The 20,241-nt window shown below is 26.1% G+C and overlaps 1 protein-coding gene across 3 annotated transcripts in view; it reads right to left on the bottom strand.

The window, feature by feature from the left end:
- The window catches only part of LOC100211947 (uncharacterized), a 124,509-nt gene that overhangs the window by 15,459 nt on the left and 88,809 nt on the right, over positions 1 to 20,241 (bottom strand). For all 3 annotated transcript variants that reach the window (XM_065795708.1, XM_065795707.1, XM_065795709.1), the window contains exon 4: positions 7,949 to 8,027. In XM_065795708.1, the coding sequence (XP_065651780.1) occupies positions 7,949 to 8,027 (79 nt within the window). The remainder of the gene's footprint in view (positions 1 to 7,948; positions 8,028 to 20,241) is intronic.

Raw genomic sequence — 20,241 nt, 5'->3', positions numbered from 1 at the left:
TAGACAGTTACTGCCAGCCTTTATTTTATGATATATAATTTCATCATCTGAATGTTTTCTGTGGCTTTTGTAACTTGGAGTTGAGCAAGTAAAAATCCTCTAATTAATTTTTCTTTAATAAAGTATTTCTTTATTAAATGAGGAGTGGACTTGCAAAACCAGATAACTCACATTTTTTTTTTTTTTTATACTTAGCAATATTTTTTTATAGTAATAATATTACTGCGTTTTTACTAATAAAAACTAAATTAAGCAACTATTTTAATAACATTTTACCTGCCTTGAATTATTTTGTTCGTGCAAAACCAGATAAAAAAAATTAATGTTGATCCAAAATAAGTCAAAAATTTTATCTAATCAACATTCTGTTTTAAAAACGCTTTATAAAAATGGAGGACATTATTTAAAAAAAAACCATGCACAAAATAATTCACGAAAATCACAAAAGCCATATTTAAACAGTTACAATTAAGTTTTAACTTCATCCTATAAAAGTATCAAACATTAGAACAGCGTATTTTGTAAGGCACAGGGGCACTTTGCGCAATTATACTGATTTTTAAAATTGTCACTAGTCAAGTTGACTTCGTAAAGCTTTTTTGAAAACCAGTTAGATAAAAATTTTCGATCAAAATGAGATTAAAAAAATAATTGGCTTGCAAAACCAGATAAAACGTATTTTTATTTTGTTATAAAAATAAGATCATAAGAGCACGATTTTCAAATTTTTGTCTTAAACATTCTTTTAATGATATCTATTGTTTGGCTTTTAATTTTTTTTTTTTTTATTATATTCTATTTACTGGAAAACACTTTTTGCCATCATCTTGGAATGAAAGTAAATTATCTGGAATGAAAGTAAATTATCATCTTGGAATGAAAGTAAATTATCTGAATTTGCAAGTCCACTCCTCAAATACTCTAAAAAAATCTTTAATATCTTCTTTTAAATCCTTTTTGATTCTCGATTTACTCCCGCATAATGGCTTAAAAAAAATAAAAATAAAAATTCAAAATTGAAAAAATAATATATATATATATATATATATATATATATATATATATATATATATATATATATATATATATATTTACAGGGGAGAGTGGGGTAATGGCAATCACGCGCTAACTCTATACATGGTCAAAGCGGCATCATAGAAAAAGATAGTTGACAATTTCATTTTGCCTGCTAAGAGGAGGTCTCATACTCAGTTCCAGACGTGCAGTAGTGTAGTCAAGCTGCGTTAGTTGTTACCAATAATATGATCCTAACTTTTTCTGATAATTTTGTATAATTTTTTGCTTGAGAAACATTCCTGTTGTAGCCACTCTGGAAATAAAACCACTCCTTTTGTTGCTGTTATTGCATAGTACCATAGCTAAGGAGTTTTTAAACACGTATTATATTTATGTCAATACAACCTTAATAGATTAATCGTATTTCATTTGTTTGTATCCGTGGGGACATAACGCACAATTTTATTGGGGTAATTTCGAATGTCTATATCATCCATATATATACATATATATATATATATATATATATATATATATATATATATATATATATATATATATATATATATATATATATATATATATATATATATATATATATATATATATATATATATATATATTATATATATATATATATATGGATTGTTAAGCGCCAAACCTGCCTATGCAACGAATATGTTGAAATGAGACATTTTGACGCAAAGTTTATGTCTTTAACAAAAGCCACTAAACCGAAAATATTAAAAGTAATTGCAGTTCAGTGCACTTAAAAATTTTAATTATAGTTTTTTGGTGTTTGTAAAGAAACACTACATGTATCATTTTTTAATATAAATTAATTTTTTTCAACTTAGTTCTATAGGCTGGTTTTGCTTTTAACCATCCATATTTATATATATATATATATATATATATATATATATATATATATATATATATATATATATATATATATATATATATATATTTATATATATATGTATATATATATATATATATATATATATTGTATATATGTATATATATATATATATATATATATATATATAAATATATATATATATATGTATATATATATATATATATATATATATATATATATATATATATATATATATATATATATATATATATATAAATATATATATATAAATGTATATATATATATATATATATATATATATATATATATATATATATATATATATATATATATATATATATATATATATTAGGGGTGCTCTGATGCCGATGCCGATCCCGATGGGTACAGGCCAATGCCGATGCATCGGCCCTGAAATTGTATATATAATGGAAATATACACTTGAATGGAAATGCCACATTCCATTCATGTGACAATAAAAGCAACATTTTGAAATAGTTACTGTTGAAGTTTATTTTCCATTTATTTTTTTATTGATCTCCTGATTATTAGAGCAATTACTGCAATTGAAAAGCTCGTTTTATAAATATTTACTTTTGTCATTCTGTTCAAATGAAAACGATTTCGTCTTGATTAAAAAATGAATTGAAGATTTTTACGTCGTTACTTTTTACGTTAAGTTTTTAACAAATGTTTTTACGAAATTAAACTATAAAACAATACTTATATTAAAAGTTTATTTATTAAACGCTTTTAATTTAATAATAAACTTTTTTATTATTTAATTTCAATATAAATGTAATGAAAAATTTTGATTGTAAAGAATAGAGCTGTGCGAGATTAGGTTTTTTATCTTCGATCGAGTTTGATCGAGATTACAAAAAATTCGATCGAGTTCGAGATTATTATACAAAATAGTGAAAGTGTACATTCAATTCATTTAAAAATGTCATCATCAACAAACCGTACTTATCCTAATGCTACAAGTCTACAAATTTTTATGAAGAAAGGTAAGTTCTTCTACATGCTCTGATAGAAAGCTGCAGCGTAAATTCTTTTGATAACTTCTCAGGTGAGCAAATAAGCCAGTTGTTGATGAAATAGGTAAGATATTTTTTGACTGCATTTTCCAATTTTACAAAAACCAAAGATAGTATCGTTAATTTTACGCCTATCAAAAAAATTCCAAATAACGCTTCTTACTCTCTCGTTCTCCATTTTGAAGCGCCTTAATATAATTTTACAGCGACTTTTTGAAGCGTCTTAATACAATTTTACAGCAATTTTTAAATATCGAACTTTAGGTTTGGAGTTCGAATTATATTTGATTTACCAAACGCATTCGATTCGAGTTCGATTATTAAATAAACTCGAACTCGAAACTTCGAGTTTCGCACACCCTTAGTAATAACTGAAGAAGTTTCAAAAAGACTTTGTTTAAAGCAATTTCTTCTTCCAATTCTCATTTATTCAAAGTATAGTTTCAATTAAACTTTTATTTCTCTCAACTAAAAAAAAAACGAGTGACGCAAAAAAAAAAAAAAAAATATTAAACACTTATTCATTCAAAGTTTAATTACGTGAAACTTTTCTTTCTCTTTTGTTCTACTCCTTTATAAAAAGAGCGCGAAATGAAATATAAACTTTCCTTTCTTACCCAGTGTAGTTAAGGCAGTTTTAAAATATTATAGAGTCTGTATGATATTTTGTTGATTACGACATATTTCTGTTAAATGATCAGGTCTGTGAATTATGAAAAGACGAAAAAAAATTAAAAGGATAAGTTTGCGGTATCATAAAAGTGTTGCGATAAAACCCAGATTCTTTTTTTTTAAAAATTTATTTCTAAAATCACGATCGCTTGTCCAAATTTGAATAAGTTTTTAAATAAATACGCTTTTAGGTGAAATGAACATCATAGTTTAATAATACGACCTGTTCTGATCATTTATAGGCAATTTTTCTTAACTATATGAGGTGGTGAGAGTCAAAGTGGTATAACTCATTTAAACCTTAATTTTATTATTACCGGTAAAAACATTAAAAGTTCATACAGTTCCAATAAGTAAAACAGTCTTTCATTAATATCATCCAATATTTTTAAAATCTTTAACATTAAGCCTGAATTTTTTACCTTTCATGGGATAAAAACGCTCTGCCCTGAAAAGTTGTATAGAAATGAGTTACACCACTTTGACTTTCACCACCTTATATGCTCTTTCTTGGTCGGAATTCTAGTAATTTTTGTGAAAATTAATAGAAATATTTTATTTTGACAACTATATATAGTTAATATACGTCAGAGCCGATTAGAACTAGGATCTATAAAGGGTGAAGACACTTTTTTAAAAGATTTTAACTAAATTTATGTTAACACCGATGAGCGAAAGTGATCTAAAGACTCCAAAATGGTGTTCTTTAGATTTACTATTAGAGGTAGTAATAAGGTTTTGAAAATTCTATAAAAAAATGAAAAGTCTCTTAAAATGTTAAAAAACGTTAAGAAAAAAAAAAATTAAAAAAAAAAAAAAATTATACCATCTAAAGTTCTTGTTTGGACATAATACAATGATAAAATCATGCTAATTTTAAATAAAAGAATTCAAATAATTTGTAAATCACCTTAACTACACCGAGTAACATTGAATTAAACTTGAAATAAAATTAACTAAGGAATAAATTGGCAATGACCAAACCAACTTAAAGTCCAATCTGTGACTATTTTGATATTGATGAAAATAATCGCTCAAAAGCAATTAGTAAAGTTTGCAAAATGAAAGTATCAAGAGTAGTAACATCTGGCAAAAAAATGTCAAAATTCAATTTAAGATGACATATAAAACCAAAACATATAAGTTTTCCAGATAATAGAAGATCTTATTGTATTTACTTCAACCAGTAAAGAGAATGATAATTGAAAAGAATCCGTTAGCAATAGTGTTACAGTTACTCTAGATCAAAAACATCAATCTGAGCTTCACGAAATTATTAATAAGCATAGGAAATGGACTTCAAGTGAACAAAGAGCACAAAAAATAACTATGCTTATCGGAGAAATGATTTGTGTAGACATTCAGCCATATTATTTAGTTATAGATCAAAAATTTAAAAAACTAATTATGCATCTTTTATGAACGAAAGTGTACCATGCCCTTCAGAAAACAATGGTGTAAAGATATCAAAGTTTCCAAAAGACTCTTTAAATGAATGGAAATTACCTACTAACAAAGTGTACTTTGGCCTCTCTGACAATGCTGCTAATATGAAATTGTGTAATCCACACTCTTCAGCTTTGTATAAACCGATAAACTTTTCAAACAACAAACAAATGTAAATGATCTTATAGCTAAGTCAAGAGAAATTATCACAGACTTTCATCATTCTTCGTCTTCCATGGACATGCTACATGAAATTCAATAACAGCTAAAGTTACCCCAGCATTCAATTATACAAGATGTAGTAACAAGATGAAACTCAATATTTTACATGCTAGAAAGGGTAGTTAAACAAAAAGCCTCACTAACAATTTTTTTTTTTAGAAATCAAAAGTGTAATGATTTTTATAAAGATCATTAGTTATTAATTTTAATGAAGATCAATAGTTATTAGCTGAGACGCTTATCTTAGTTTTAAAGCATTTTGAGGCGACAACATTAGAGATGAGCGAAGATAGGGCATCAGTGTCTTAAATTATTCAATTTATAGTTTCAATGGAAGCGTAGCTAGCCTATACTTCAGAAAACACAGGTGAAATAAAAACTATAATAAAAGGGTTGAAAAAAGATTTTATGTCAAGGTATTCCAGCTATAAATATAACAAAAACGTAAACATGCCAACAGTTTTAGATCCAAGATTCAAACTAAGTTATATCATATCAGATGAGGAAAAAAGACACTATAAAATCAAATACTCAAGAACAATACATGAATCTAAATAAAACTGGTATTCCAGATTGCCTTTTAACTACCGACAACTCAACTCAATCAGATAATGAAACAAACACTTCATCTGAATCAACCCAAGAACCTAGTTCTCCTAGTTCTCAAAAAATTAAAAAAAAGACAGAAAACATATGCAATATTTATCAAGTTTCAGAAGCACCTCTTGACACTGAATTTATAAAATCAACGAAAGTAAAGTATTTAAAAAAACTCTTAACAGAGGCACAAATTTATTCAGAGAAAAAGAAATAAATGTAAGTTAAAACGATATTTTGAAGAAGAACTTTGATAACTTTTTGCTCTTGACTAATTTATATTGAATTATTATACATAAAACTAAATTCTAAATTATTATAAACTATTATATAATTTATAGTTATAGAAATAAAATAATATTAATAATATTCATTAATATTTAACAACTTTTAATAATAAAAATTAGTACTTTACATTATAGTTTAGTTTTTATATTTTTTATTTACATTTCTTTTAGAACTGATGAAATAACTTCAACTTTTCGCTGCCTAATCTGCATCAAAAATAATGCCCAATCAAATGGTGGGGAAATTACAAAAATATATGTATAAAGAACCACTCTAGTAGCAATAATATTTGAGACCTCTCATACCTTTCCAAAAATTATTTAGAAGTTCCGCTTTCTTCTGTGTTCAGTGAAAGATTGTTTAGTATTGGGGGAAATATTCATGAATCGACACGGTCCCAACTAATAGCAACCCATCGAGAACATCTAGCTTTTGTGCATGCAAATTGGAAATTTTTTGGAGAAATGTAAACAAAAAAATAGATTCACAGTTTTATATAACATATTTTATTACTTTTCATAACATTATAAAAATTTATATTTGTTTTTAACATGGCGCAAGTTGTTGTATAATGATTTGAATATGTTATTATTTATGTTTATATTTTTTAAATGTGCATTTCTTGATTTTAAACTTCTTTGTAGAGTTTTGGATCCATAAGTTATATAAATAATGTACTAAATTATAAGAAAACACTAAAAACGTACTGAGCCCTGTTAACAGCAGTTCAAATACTTTTAGTTTAGTGGTTGCATATATGGTTTTATAATAACTTATTATTAATAAGTTAGGCTTATACATAGCATTTATATTTATAACGTAGTTCTATGTTTAGATATAATATCGAAATACAGAAATAAAATTAAAATTTTTCAAAACAATCGGCATCGGGTGATGATTATGAAGGCCGATGCATCGGCGCACCGCTAGTAATACCCCTAAATACATGTATGTATATATATATATATATATATATATATATATATATATATATATATATATATATATATATATATATATATATATATATATACATATATATATATATATATATATATATACATATATATATATATATATATATATACATATATATATATATATATACATATATATATATATATATATATATATATATATATATATATATATATACATAATATATATATATATATATATATATATATATATATATATATATATATATATATATATCTATTTACATATATATATATATATATATATATATATATATATATATATATATATATATATATATATATATATATATATACATACATGTATTTAGGGGTATTACTAGCGGTGCGCCGATGCATCGGCCTTCATAATCATCACCCGATATCTATCTATTTACATATATATATATATATATATATATATATATATATATATATATATATATATATATATATATATATATATATATATATATATATATATCTATTTACATATATATATATATCTATCTATTTACATATATATATATATATATATATGTATATATATATATATATATATATATATATATATATATATATATATATATATATATATATCTATTTACATATATATATATATCTATCTATTTACATATATATATATATATATATATATATATATATATATATATATATATATATATATATATATATATATATATATATATATATATATATATATATATATATATATATATATATATATATATGTATACATATATATACCCACACACACACACACATATTTTTATATACTTACTGCCTTGAATAGTGTTTATAATCCTAGCAATCACTAAACCAAGTACTGTCATTATGTTTGCAACAGCATGTCCCTTCATCTAAAGTGTTGTAAAAAAATCAATTTTAAAATACATTATATATGGGCCATAGCGAAGGAGTAAGGGTGGATCGATTGAGCTAAGACTCTTAGGTTTATGCACGAGGACGTTTTTTATATAATATAAAGTAGTTTTTAGCTTTCCTTTTTTTTGTTGAATTCAGCTTTTATTAGCCCCCACTAAAATGTCACACCGTGGCCTATGTTAAAAGTTTATTACATTTTTCGATTTGAAAACTCGTCAAACTAGAAGACTTCAAAAATCTGAAGTCAAATTAAATGTATAAATTTTATAATAAATACGAGATCTGAGTACAAAAAGGCTAAAACACTTTGATTCAAAGCTTTTTTTAAAGCTTTTTTCAAAGCAAACTTTTAGAGTATTTTTAAATAAAGAATTAAAAATACTTTTAAAAAAAATAGATTATTAATGGTTGTTTCATCTATTTAGTGTGGCGTTTGTTTAAAAAGTAGGTTACATAAATAAAACAACTAGGCGTTTTTATTCTGCTATATTGTATTTATATTTTAGGCATCTAAAATTCATTTTTACGTTTAATTGTATTTTATAACTTTCGTGGAGTTTTTATTGTTTGACACAATCATAATTCACTCTATCTGAAAAATAGCAGAAGCGTACAAGAAATAAATTTAGATATATATAAATCTATAAATAAATGGTATTTAAATCAGGCCCGTAGTTAGAACTTTTTAATGGGGAAGTATTTTTTCAAAAGGCACCAAAAATAAAGTTTAAAAAAGGGCAATATTTTTTTAGCGCATAATAATCACCTATTATTCATAAGATTTTGCATGAATTTAATAAAACGATATCATTATATATTTAAGGACAGTTTTGTCTCGCCCTGTTTATGGTGTTGTACTATTAAAATATTTGAATATATAAGATAATAGTTTTTTATTTATTCAATATGTTCTACTTCAATGTTTTAGTAGTCAAATAGGACTAGGTGAGGGGGAACACGTGCTTCCTTGTCTCTTTCTCTCCCCCTTCCCCCTCCTACTTTTATAAATTATTGTTTAAACAAGTTTTTCTAAAAAATTGTTTGAACAAATATTTATAAAAGTTTATTAATTTTAAAATAGTATGTGGAAGAAATTAAATTATGAAAACAGTTTTAATCAATTTTTACATTTTTAGATCGCAAATACTTTTCGTAAGAATGAGCTCTATTCAGCAAAATGTCATCTTTTTCAAATTTTTTTGCAAATTTTGAGCAGTTTTATTAAATTAGATTTAAAGAACAAAATAGCTGCCAAAGTTTTCACTTTAAGTTAGGATCGCTCTAAGGAAGCATTTGTACCTGGCAAATATAAAGTGGCTTCCACCAATTTTAACAATATGTAATAATGAATGTGATTATTTTCGAAATTAAAAAATATTTAAACCCGTTGTTTATCACATTTAACAGACTGTGAGCTCCAATAAGAAAACCTTTCCTCTGTGCAATTAAATTAGTTCTCTGAATTTCGTGAAACAATTCATTGTCATCAAATGTGAATTTTATTGTTTTTTTATTCAAAAAAAAGTTTTAGTTTTAATAATTTTAATCCATTCAACATTACAGTTAAGTAAAGACCATTCGAGTTTATTCAAAGGCTGGACGTTTTTACAAAATTTAAAGCTTATAGTCTAAATATTATAAAAGTATATAATGTTCCACAATTTTAATTAATGGTTTACGGAAAAATTGTTTATACTCTAAATAAAGACATTGGGACACCTTGGCCCGATGCAACTAAGGCACATTGGCTATGTGGTTCTTTTTTTCCCGTAGATTTTTTTAAAAACTTGGCTACGTTTGTGTCGGAATACTGTTTTTGTTTTAAAAAGTTTAGAAATTGTAAAACGTATGCAATCAGAAATAATTTCAAATTGAGGACTTCGTCTGCGGAACATAGTTCTTGATGATAATATGAAAAGCATAACTTCAATAAATTGTTTAAAAACTAAAGTTAAACAGTGTTTACTTCAATTACATATTGAAATACGCTCAAGCAACTTTGAAAACAAAAAAGAGTACATACAGGTTTGCATTTAGATAGAATTATCACCGTTTTTGTATACGTGGACTTTTCATGTTATTTTTAATTGTTAAAGAAAAATGCTAGTCCTTATTGAAAGATTGAAGATAAACAAATGGCGTTGATAAACAAATGACGTTGATAAACAAATGACGTTGATAAACAAATGAGGTAATTTAAAAACATTAAAAACAGCTGTTAGAACCTTAACATTAATATCGTCAAACCGGCACTTTTATTTATCTTAGGCGCATCAATGGATGCCTGAAGTTCAATTACAGAGAGTCCCGACTCATTAAGTTTGGAAAATGATCGCCACTATCAGTTTTTATATTCTACTTTTGATTTGACAAGCCATGCAAAGTTTATGCAAACCATGTTCTGAAGTAGAGCATTTACAAATTGTTTAGCGAAGGATCTTATTTAAGCATTAATAAGGAAACCAAACTGGCTATTGCATAGCGTAAATATCTCAAAATATGATAAACATGCCATAATGTAAAAAAAAAGAATAGTGCAAAGCCTGGAAAATGGTCTATCAGCAGGTAAAACAAAAACAAAAAAACGTTTCAAAGAGATTTTATTAGCACTTAAAACCTTCTTAAATACATTGACTTAAAAATGAAGTGAAAAAATAAGTAGAGAAAATTTTTTTTTTACATTATATTATCATCAAATAATATCTGATTATATTGTAAGACACGGTATTTATAAGAAATTTATTCAAAACAGCTTAATATACTCTTTTAGTCAAATACTCTTCAATATATTTACGTGCAATATTAAAACTCATAATTACTAACAGCAGTTAAGGATTAAAATGGTTAAATATTTTCTTATAAATTATTCTTTATAAATCTTTATAAGTAAATTTAATAAAAATCTAAATGAGGAGTATTTCTTAAGAATAAATCAAAGTAACACATTTAAAATACCTAAAAATGTAATCATATACATAGAATATAGTATAACTTATAGAGGACCTAAGCTATGAAACTTTTTTCTGAGGCACAATTTGAATATTGCAAAATCATTAAATTTATTTCAGTGTCAAACAAACATTTACGTTTTAAATTTTACGGCTTTACTTTATTTTTGTAATAAAAATTTTTTTTAAGCATTATATCTGATTATTGAATTGTTTGTATTTTTAAACATAGTTTGTAATCTTTATATTTTATAATATAATATTCAACATATTATGTTGAATATGATATCATATATTTACTTTGAAATTTTATTTAAATATCTTCTTTTATGACTTTTTCTGGCTATTAGTATTTATTAATATTATATTTTCTTTTTAACTACTTGTATCAATATATATATATATATATATATATATATATATATATATATATATATATATATATATATATATATATATATATATATATATATATATATATATATATATATATATATATATATATATATATATATATAAGTGGGTATTATTCAATCTGTTAATCTACTCAATTTCTTTGTAAAACACAAAATAGCAATACTTTTTCAATTTTAAATCTAAACATTCCAAGTATTAATGATCTAAATCATGATTTTAAAATAAAAATAAAAATAAAAAGCATGATCTAAATTAAAATAAAAAGCATGATCTAAATCATGATTTTAAAATAATTAGTCTCACGGAAACGTGGTTGAAAAGCAACGAACTAAATTCTAATTATGAGCTAAGTAATTACGTGTAATTCACCAACGCGTAAAACCCACTTTGGCGGTGGTTTAAGTATCTTTGTTCAAAAACCTATAAACTTTGTTTTGCGTAATGATCTCATTGTTAACGAAGTAGATTGCGAGTCCGTTACGCATTAAAATAAATAATAAAGCGACCATAAATATTATTATCAATTCTATTTATAGAAAACCGGCCGGTAATTTAGAATGGATTCAAACCCATTTGAAAATTTTTAAGCAAAATTAACATTTCACAGAAACACATATACTTACCTGGTGATTATAATTTAAAGTTGTTAAATCACGCTTCAAATGTAAATGTTCAATGTTTTTTAGATACAGCACGATATAATTCCCACAATAAACCAACGAGAATAACTAAGACCTCGTCGACGTTACTAGATAATATATTCCCTAATAAATTTCATAATTGCTTCTTAAAATCGGGTATAATCAAAACCGACATAATTGATCATTACCCAATATTCTTAATTACAGATAGTATAACCCTTCACCTTTTTGTCTCTAAATTAACAATCTTAATCGGACAAATCAATAAAAATTCTATATACTTTCAAAATCTTTTATCTGAAAAAACTGATTGGAATTTTATATTACAATCTCAAGATGCGAATAATGCGTTTGAATTATTTTTGGCACAGTTTTGTAAAGACTATGATTTAGCATTTCCAGTAAAAAAAAAAAATTATAAATTCTATTTCACTTTTAAACCCATCGATGACCAAAGGTTTGTATAAATCAACAAAGAGAAAACAAAACCTTATGAAAAGTATTTAAAACATAAAACATATAAATGAATTAAAATACAAAAATTATAAAAACATGTTTGAAAAAACAAAGAAACACGCAAAAAAAGTTATTATGCAAGGTTGTTGGAAATAACACGCGGAAACGCACAAAAAACGGGAATGTGATCAAGCAGAAAATCGGTAAAAATGAATGTCCAAAAACCAATTTACCACAAAAACTCTTAATTGACGGGAAAATGATTTATAATAAAGAAGCCATAGTTAAACAGCTTAACAAATTTTATCTTGTAATTGGCCCATCGTTAGCTGGTAAAATTCCAAAAAAAACCTCACACTTTGAATCTTATATGAAATCAACCTATGAAAGAAGTAAAATTAAACATAAGTGATCTATGAAAGAAGTAAAATTAAACATAAGTGAGTTACGAAATGCCTTTAACTATTTAAAAAATAGTAAATGCGCTGGCATCGATAAAATTAGCGTGAATGTTGTTAAAGCAGTGTTTGATATTATTAAACCGTCACTGTTCTGCCTTTTTAACCTTTCACTAAATGTGTACCATAGAAATTAAAAGTTGCTAAGATCATACCTATTTTTAAAACCGGTGATGACACAAATATGTCTAATTATAGACCTATTTCTGTCTTACCATGTTTCTCAATACTGTTAGAACGAATTATAAATGATAGACTTAATAATTATTTAACTGAGAGCAATATAATGTAAAATAAACAATTTGGGTTCAAAAAAAATCATTCAACAAATTATGCGGTAGTCAAGTTAATAAATTATATATCCAATGGGTTCAATAATGATTGCTATACATTAGGAATTTTTATTGAATTGCCAAAAGCATTTGACACTGTTAACATTGATATTCTTTTAAAAAAACTAGAGCTGTATGGAATACTAAATAATAACTTACTATGGTATAAAAGTTACCTGTCAAACAGAAAACAATACATAATATTTGCAGTAATTTGCTGCACATATTATATATATATATGTAGGGGTGCGGAGTCCCAAAAGCACTTCGGCTTTATATCTCTACTTTTTCCGAGTCTGCAGTGTCCAGAAGCTTTAAAAATGTTTGTTGACTTATAATCTGCTATAATAAAAAAATTCATGAGATTTAATGACTTGAAACTTAATGTTTTCAAGCCCTGAGTCCTGAAGTCCTGGAGTCCTTGCCGTCATTATGCTTAAGGACTCCTGGCTTAAAAAATGATTGTTCTTCAAACCTAAAAAACTTAATTTTTTTCCTATTAATAATCCATAAATTTATTTATATTTTCAGAGCTCCTGGATACCGAAAACTAGGATAAAGTAATCTTTTGTGACTTTCAAATCCAGAGTCTTTTTTGGGATTCCTCATCCCTGGCAGCAAATGAAACAGAAAAACATATTATAACTTGTGGTGTTCCCCAGGGATCAAATTTAGGCCCGCCATTATTCCTACTTTACATAAATGATTTATATTTAGTATCCAAAATTTTTAATGTAATTTTATTTGCTGATGATTCGATATTGCATGGGGAAGTACCAATTATGTGAAGCTTAAAAGAATCTATAGCAATTATGTAAAGCTTAAAAGAATCTATAGCAACATGCAAGTAGAATTATTTTTGGTGTCAAGAGAACTGTTACTGGCGAACCTCTTTTAATTGAACCTAATGCACTCAATGTTTATCAACTTAAGAAATACCAAGTTATGCTTCTAATGCTTACGTCAAAACATGGTATATTTCGTAATTTATTCCACTCTTACTTCACCAAAATTACTCAAAAATATCCCACAAAATTTTCAAGTAATAATTTTTTTGTTCCAAGATCTTATTTAAAACTCAGTTCATTTCAAATTCCAAAACGTGGACCATCTATATGGAGAAGTTTTTTGAAAAATATATTTAAAGATAAAACTCTTATAAACTTCTCTCCAGAACAATTCAAAAGAGTATCAAAACAATTTCTATTAGAAAATAACTTCGATCTTAAAAAATTTTATAAAAATTAGTACCCAAAATAGTTAAACTGAAAAAAGCCATCATTTCTGACTTATTTTTGTTTTGATTTGTTTCTTATTTTCTTCTTATAAAAATGAAAAATAAATAACTAAAAAAAAAATATATATCTTATTGTACGATGTACTACTTGTAAGGTATTGTGTTTTACTATATAATTTTCAACCTTTTAATTTGTTTTTTGGAAATAACTCGAGATTAGTTAATTGTAAGTATTTAACTGAAAAAAAGTGGAGATCCTCTTGTCACATAGTTATTTCAGGATAATTCTTTATTGGAAATAACTCAAGATGCAATTTGTTCAGCTGCTCTGGCATCATTTGCTGCTAAAGAATGAAGGTTTTCCTTTTAGAAAAAAGGGACTATAACATCTTTCCCTCTTGTTTCCTGCGCAAAATTGTTCTTAAAGGAAATAATTTTTACAATTCTTTCCTTCAAAAGAAATAATGAATTTAGTGACACTTGCCATACTTATTTACAATTTAGATTTTTTTTTATGACACATTTCTACAAAAGACCTGCTTTTCAATGGACAATTCTCCATTTCATGAAACTTTTTTCTGACTCAAAAAACTTTTTATTTGTCAATTATTTTAGTTACCTTATGTAAATTTTTATTTTAATCTTTTTTGTGTCTTTTGAAAGCTTTTTAACCATTATTTAACATTTTCATGCATTTTGATAATTATTTATTCCTTTTTGACAATAGTTTATAAAAACTGCTGATATTTTCACGAAATGCATAAGCCAAATCACGCTTTAAATAGCCAATCAATATTTTGGTTTTTAAAAGGAAGATGGTAGTCGTAGCAATAAAGCAGTTATAACAAAAATTATTGGTATTACATTATCTCAAAAATTGCGACCAAATACCACAGTAGTTGTTTTAAGGTATACGTACGTTTTAAGGTATAAGGTATAAGAGGTTTAAAGGTATAAGTAGCAAAAAACATAACAAAATATAAATTTAAATTTCTATAAATCCTTAACCATTCAACCAATCCGGTTGAAAAATGTATCCAGAGTTCTGTGCGGACATATGCTACATTTGCACCAATTTTTATCAAGTTATATATAACGGTTTTCATTTTGCAGGTGTTTTTATTTTCGCACTATCAAAACAAAATTTCACTTGATTTAAACATTCTCATTAAGTTATTTTCCGCAAACAAAATTTTCAAAATTTTGAAAAGATTTCAAAATTTGCTTCATAGGATACTTTAATGTGTACGGTATTACTCCATACTAGTGACGTTCTTGGGTCAGCTAAGTTGGCATTATCAGGATCCGTGCTAACCGTGACACTTCATAATAAAACACTGATATGGTATATTTAAAAATTTGAGTTTTTTTAGACTGGGACAGATAAATATCACAATTTTTGTATTTATGTCAAATGGTTATACACATTTTATATTTCTTTAGGTACGTAAATCTGAGCAGGAAGTTTAGCTTGCAGAATATCTAATGAAAGCAAGAGATAATTGCTTTAGTCTCTCTCCTAAAGAAGTTCAAAGGTTTGCATTTACATATGTTGTTGCTTGCAGCAGAAAAATTCCCCCCTTATGGTTAGAAGTTCAAACTGCTGGTAGCTCTTCGGATTCTTAAAAAGGCATTCAAAGCATTCTTTTCGCTCTCTTCAAGCAACAAGTTTAGCTCGGTGCACAAGTTTTATCCAACATAATGTTAATCAACACAATGTTAATGTTATTTTTGAAAACATAAGCAATGTTGCGACAAGGTTAAAATTAAATGCTTCAGACATTTAAAACATTGATGATTCTAAAATTACAACAGTGAAGTAGCCTGATAATGAAACTGCACGCAGTGGCTTTCGCGAGATAGGTTGAGTAACATCAGCAAAAAGAGGAGCATTTGTGACTATGGCGGTAAGGCCGATTGACAATGGCATACCTACATATTTTATCTTTCCCAGAGTTAATTTTAAATCTCACTTTATTTGTTTAGAACATTAGGATCTGAAGGAACAGTACATTCTTCAGGGTGCATAACGGAGACAAATTTTCTTAAATATATCAAATTTTCAAACATCAAATGCATCATTTTTCTATTCAAGAATGTTTTTTCAACAATTGCACCTGTTATTGATTGACAACCTCAGCTTTTATCTTGATGCATCAGTACTTGATTTTTGTAAACAAAATGGTATCACATATTTATGTTTTCCAGCACACTGTAGTCATTAATTACAGCTATTAGATAGAAGTTTTTATGATCCTTCTAAAAAGTTTGTAAACTCAGCATGTGATGCATTAATACTGTAAACCTATGACTACCTGTGACGTACCTGGTATAGAAAGGACAGCATTTTCCAATGCTATAACTCCAAGTAACATATTTAGTAGTTTCTAAGCAACAGATATTTATCCATTTAACAGAGATACTTTTTCAGAGTGAGTGATTTTTTGACATCATATTTAACAGATAGATTAGACCCAAGCACTGTAGTATCATCTGCCGATTTTAGCATCACTATATAAGCACCTAGTAATGGAGTTTCAACTGTTGATTGTAAACATAAAATCCCCAAAAATTAATTCATACAAATTAACATTTAAGAAAGGAAATTTTCCCGATCTAGACGGCACTCAAGGTGCTATTCCAAGCCCTTTACTTATACCATCTCCTGAAGAAGTAAGTCTTTTTGAAAATTCTTAGCCTAGAAAAAACTATAAATAAACCCAGAAATTGGAAACAAATTTCTGCTATTTTAACTGATATACCAGCTATAAAAGCCTTGTTACAGGAACAGAAAGCAGCAAAAGAAAAAAAACAGAAGGGATCAAAATTAAAAACTTTTTTATCAAAGAAGCCGGTCGAAGTAACTTTAAAACAAGCAAGATTTTTGCCAGCCAACCTGTAAAAGAAAAACGCAACAAAAAAAAGAGGTAATATTAAGAACGTCTTTGATGCTTCAAACCGTTCTCAAACAACCATCCAGGTGCTGTGTGGATACAGTGTTTAAACTGTCAGTGGTGGGTACATGTGAGTTGTGTACATTTTTGTATTGTTAAATAAATTATTGTTATTTTTTGTTTTTACTTCTTTTTTTTTTTTTTTTTTTTTTTTTTTGCAGTTTATTGTTATAAAGTTATTTTGTTTCAATATCGTTTCATAAAGTTGTAAAGTTGTTTTTGATCAGTACACCTTTTCCCACGTCAAGTTCTGCAATCAGTTGTATTTGGGCCAACCTGCACCAACTCTTGAGCCAACCTACCCAGATAACTGGGTAAGTTGGCCTACCGGACATGACCTAACAAAAAATGTTCTAAATGTATTGAAAACCTATTATAAACTTTTATTAATGTTTTTCTAAGGTAGTCCAGGAACTAGACAACCTTTCCACAAAAAAAAATGAAAATAAAAAAAGTTAAAAAGTCACACATTTAAGAAAAGAAGAGGAAAAAAAAAATGAGCCCCGTTCTTCTCTTCTCTAAACAAACACTGCAAAAAATGTCTACTTCTTTAAGAAATTGGTTTTTCAAATGAAACATCCTTATAAAATGATGACTTGAATCTCTTTACAAAATAATAAATAAAACTTTTTTATGAAATGAAACTTCTTTAAGAAATTGGTTTTTCAAATGAAAATTACCTTCTTTGGTAATTCGGAAATGCTGTCTTACCATTGAAGATAGAATATGACACGATTTTTTAAAAAAAGAATTTTCCGAGTTAGTTTCACAAAATTTCTTAAACACGTTTACAACAATTGCTTTACATTTTGTACGCGCACAAGCAAATCTTTTATTATAGGATTTTATAAATAGTTTTATTTATAAAATCCTATAATAAAAGATTTGCTTCTGTGCAAGTTATTTTTTTTTTATTGCGGTTGTTTTTTCTTGTGGAATGTAATTGCTCCTTTTTGAATGGCTAATATCTTTTCTTTTTGATCATAACTGCAACTCTTCATCAACTTTGTGATTTTTTTTTTGACGATATAGAAGCATGAAATGTCATTTTGTGTTTGATAGATTTGCAATAATCTTCAATTGCAGACCATCCACGGCTACTAAAGTCAATTAGGCTTTTACAAATAGTACATTTGAGTTGCTAATCTTTGATCTGCAATAAGAAAATAAAATTTTTCTTTAAACTATCGTTAAATGTGTTTAGCTTTCTCTTTTTATCATTCATTTTATCCATTTGATCTTTTTTATAAACATTATTTTATCAAAGCAAACCGCGAAGCGTTGTTTATACGAAGCGTCTGGACGTCCGGCGACCGGACGAATATCTTTAGCACTATTTGTCCGGCGATCAGACGACGTGATCGCCGTAAAATGTGTAAATTGTGTAATTTATACGTCGCTTTAGTAATTCTAAAGATGGCATCAGAATTTCATGTGGGTGACCAATTTACTTCACTTAAAGAAATTCAGGATACTTAAATTACATGAATATATATATCATGCCCAATATTATAAAATCAAATCCAAGAACTATATCTGGTTTCAAAAAACATTTTCCGTCAAAGAAACATCTTGATATTCCTGACTGCCTTACGTATTGAGAAATAGGATTCAACTGCATACGCGGTGGGGAGAAGTTTAAATCAACCGCTGATACAAGACTGAAGCAAAGGTATGCTTAACTTATTCAATTTTATAACTACTTTTATGTATTAAATTCACATATGGCGGTGAATAAAAAAAGTCTGTTTACCTTAATTCAACACGAATTCGTCAGCCTCAGATGAAAAATAGGAAAAATAGAAATAAAGCTATAGGATTTTAAAAGGTATATATAAAAAATTAGACAGATATCTAGAAAGAAATCAATATTATAAAGGTGGGTCAATTGATTATGTCTCAACTAAAAACAATAAAACTCTTGTTTTTAGTTGAGACATAATCATTTCTTTCTAGATATCTGTCTTAGAGTTCAATATTGAACTCTAGTAAATCAGTAATGTAACATAGCAGATCATAAATTTGAACTTTTTAAATGTTATTCTAATACGGTTAAGAGTGTTTATTTTGTAAGACAAAAAATAAAAATTATGTTAAAATTAAAGAGAAAATAAAGAGACAAACAACATTTTTTGTTAAAATGTTTGTACTTGTCATTTTTATTTGTTGGAAAAAGTTATTGGTCCTGTTGCATCTACCTACCCCATAACATTGTAGGGTTGTACACTTCTCATTTGGTGAAATTCAAAAAAATTCTGTTATTCTTTATGCAACACGAATTATGAAATATAAAATTAAAGCTATAGGATTTTAAAAGGTTATAATCAAAAATTAGACAGATGACTAGAAAGAAATCAAGATTATCAAGGTAAGTCAATTGATTATTTTACAGCTAAAAGCGATATACAACCTAGCATAGTTTATATAATATTAAATAAGTAAAGTTACACTAACTTAACTTAAATAATTTTATATCTACTTTTATGTATATATATATACATAAAAGTAGATATAAAATAATTTTATATCTACTTTTATGTATATATATATATATATATATATATATATATATATATATATATATATATATATATATATATATATATATATATATATATATATATATATATATATATATATATATATATATATATATATATATATATATATATATATATATATATTGATCCTTAAGCATTTTTGGAAATTAACCAATAAAAAACAATCAAAGTTAATAAAAAGTGAA

Source organism: Hydra vulgaris, chromosome 04 (genome assembly GCF_038396675.1).
Source record: "Hydra vulgaris chromosome 04, alternate assembly HydraT2T_AEP".
Lineage (NCBI taxonomy): Eukaryota > Metazoa > Cnidaria > Hydrozoa > Anthoathecata > Hydridae > Hydra > Hydra vulgaris.
Note: the sequence above shows the minus strand (reverse complement) of the source record. Positions and strands in the feature narration are given on the sequence as shown.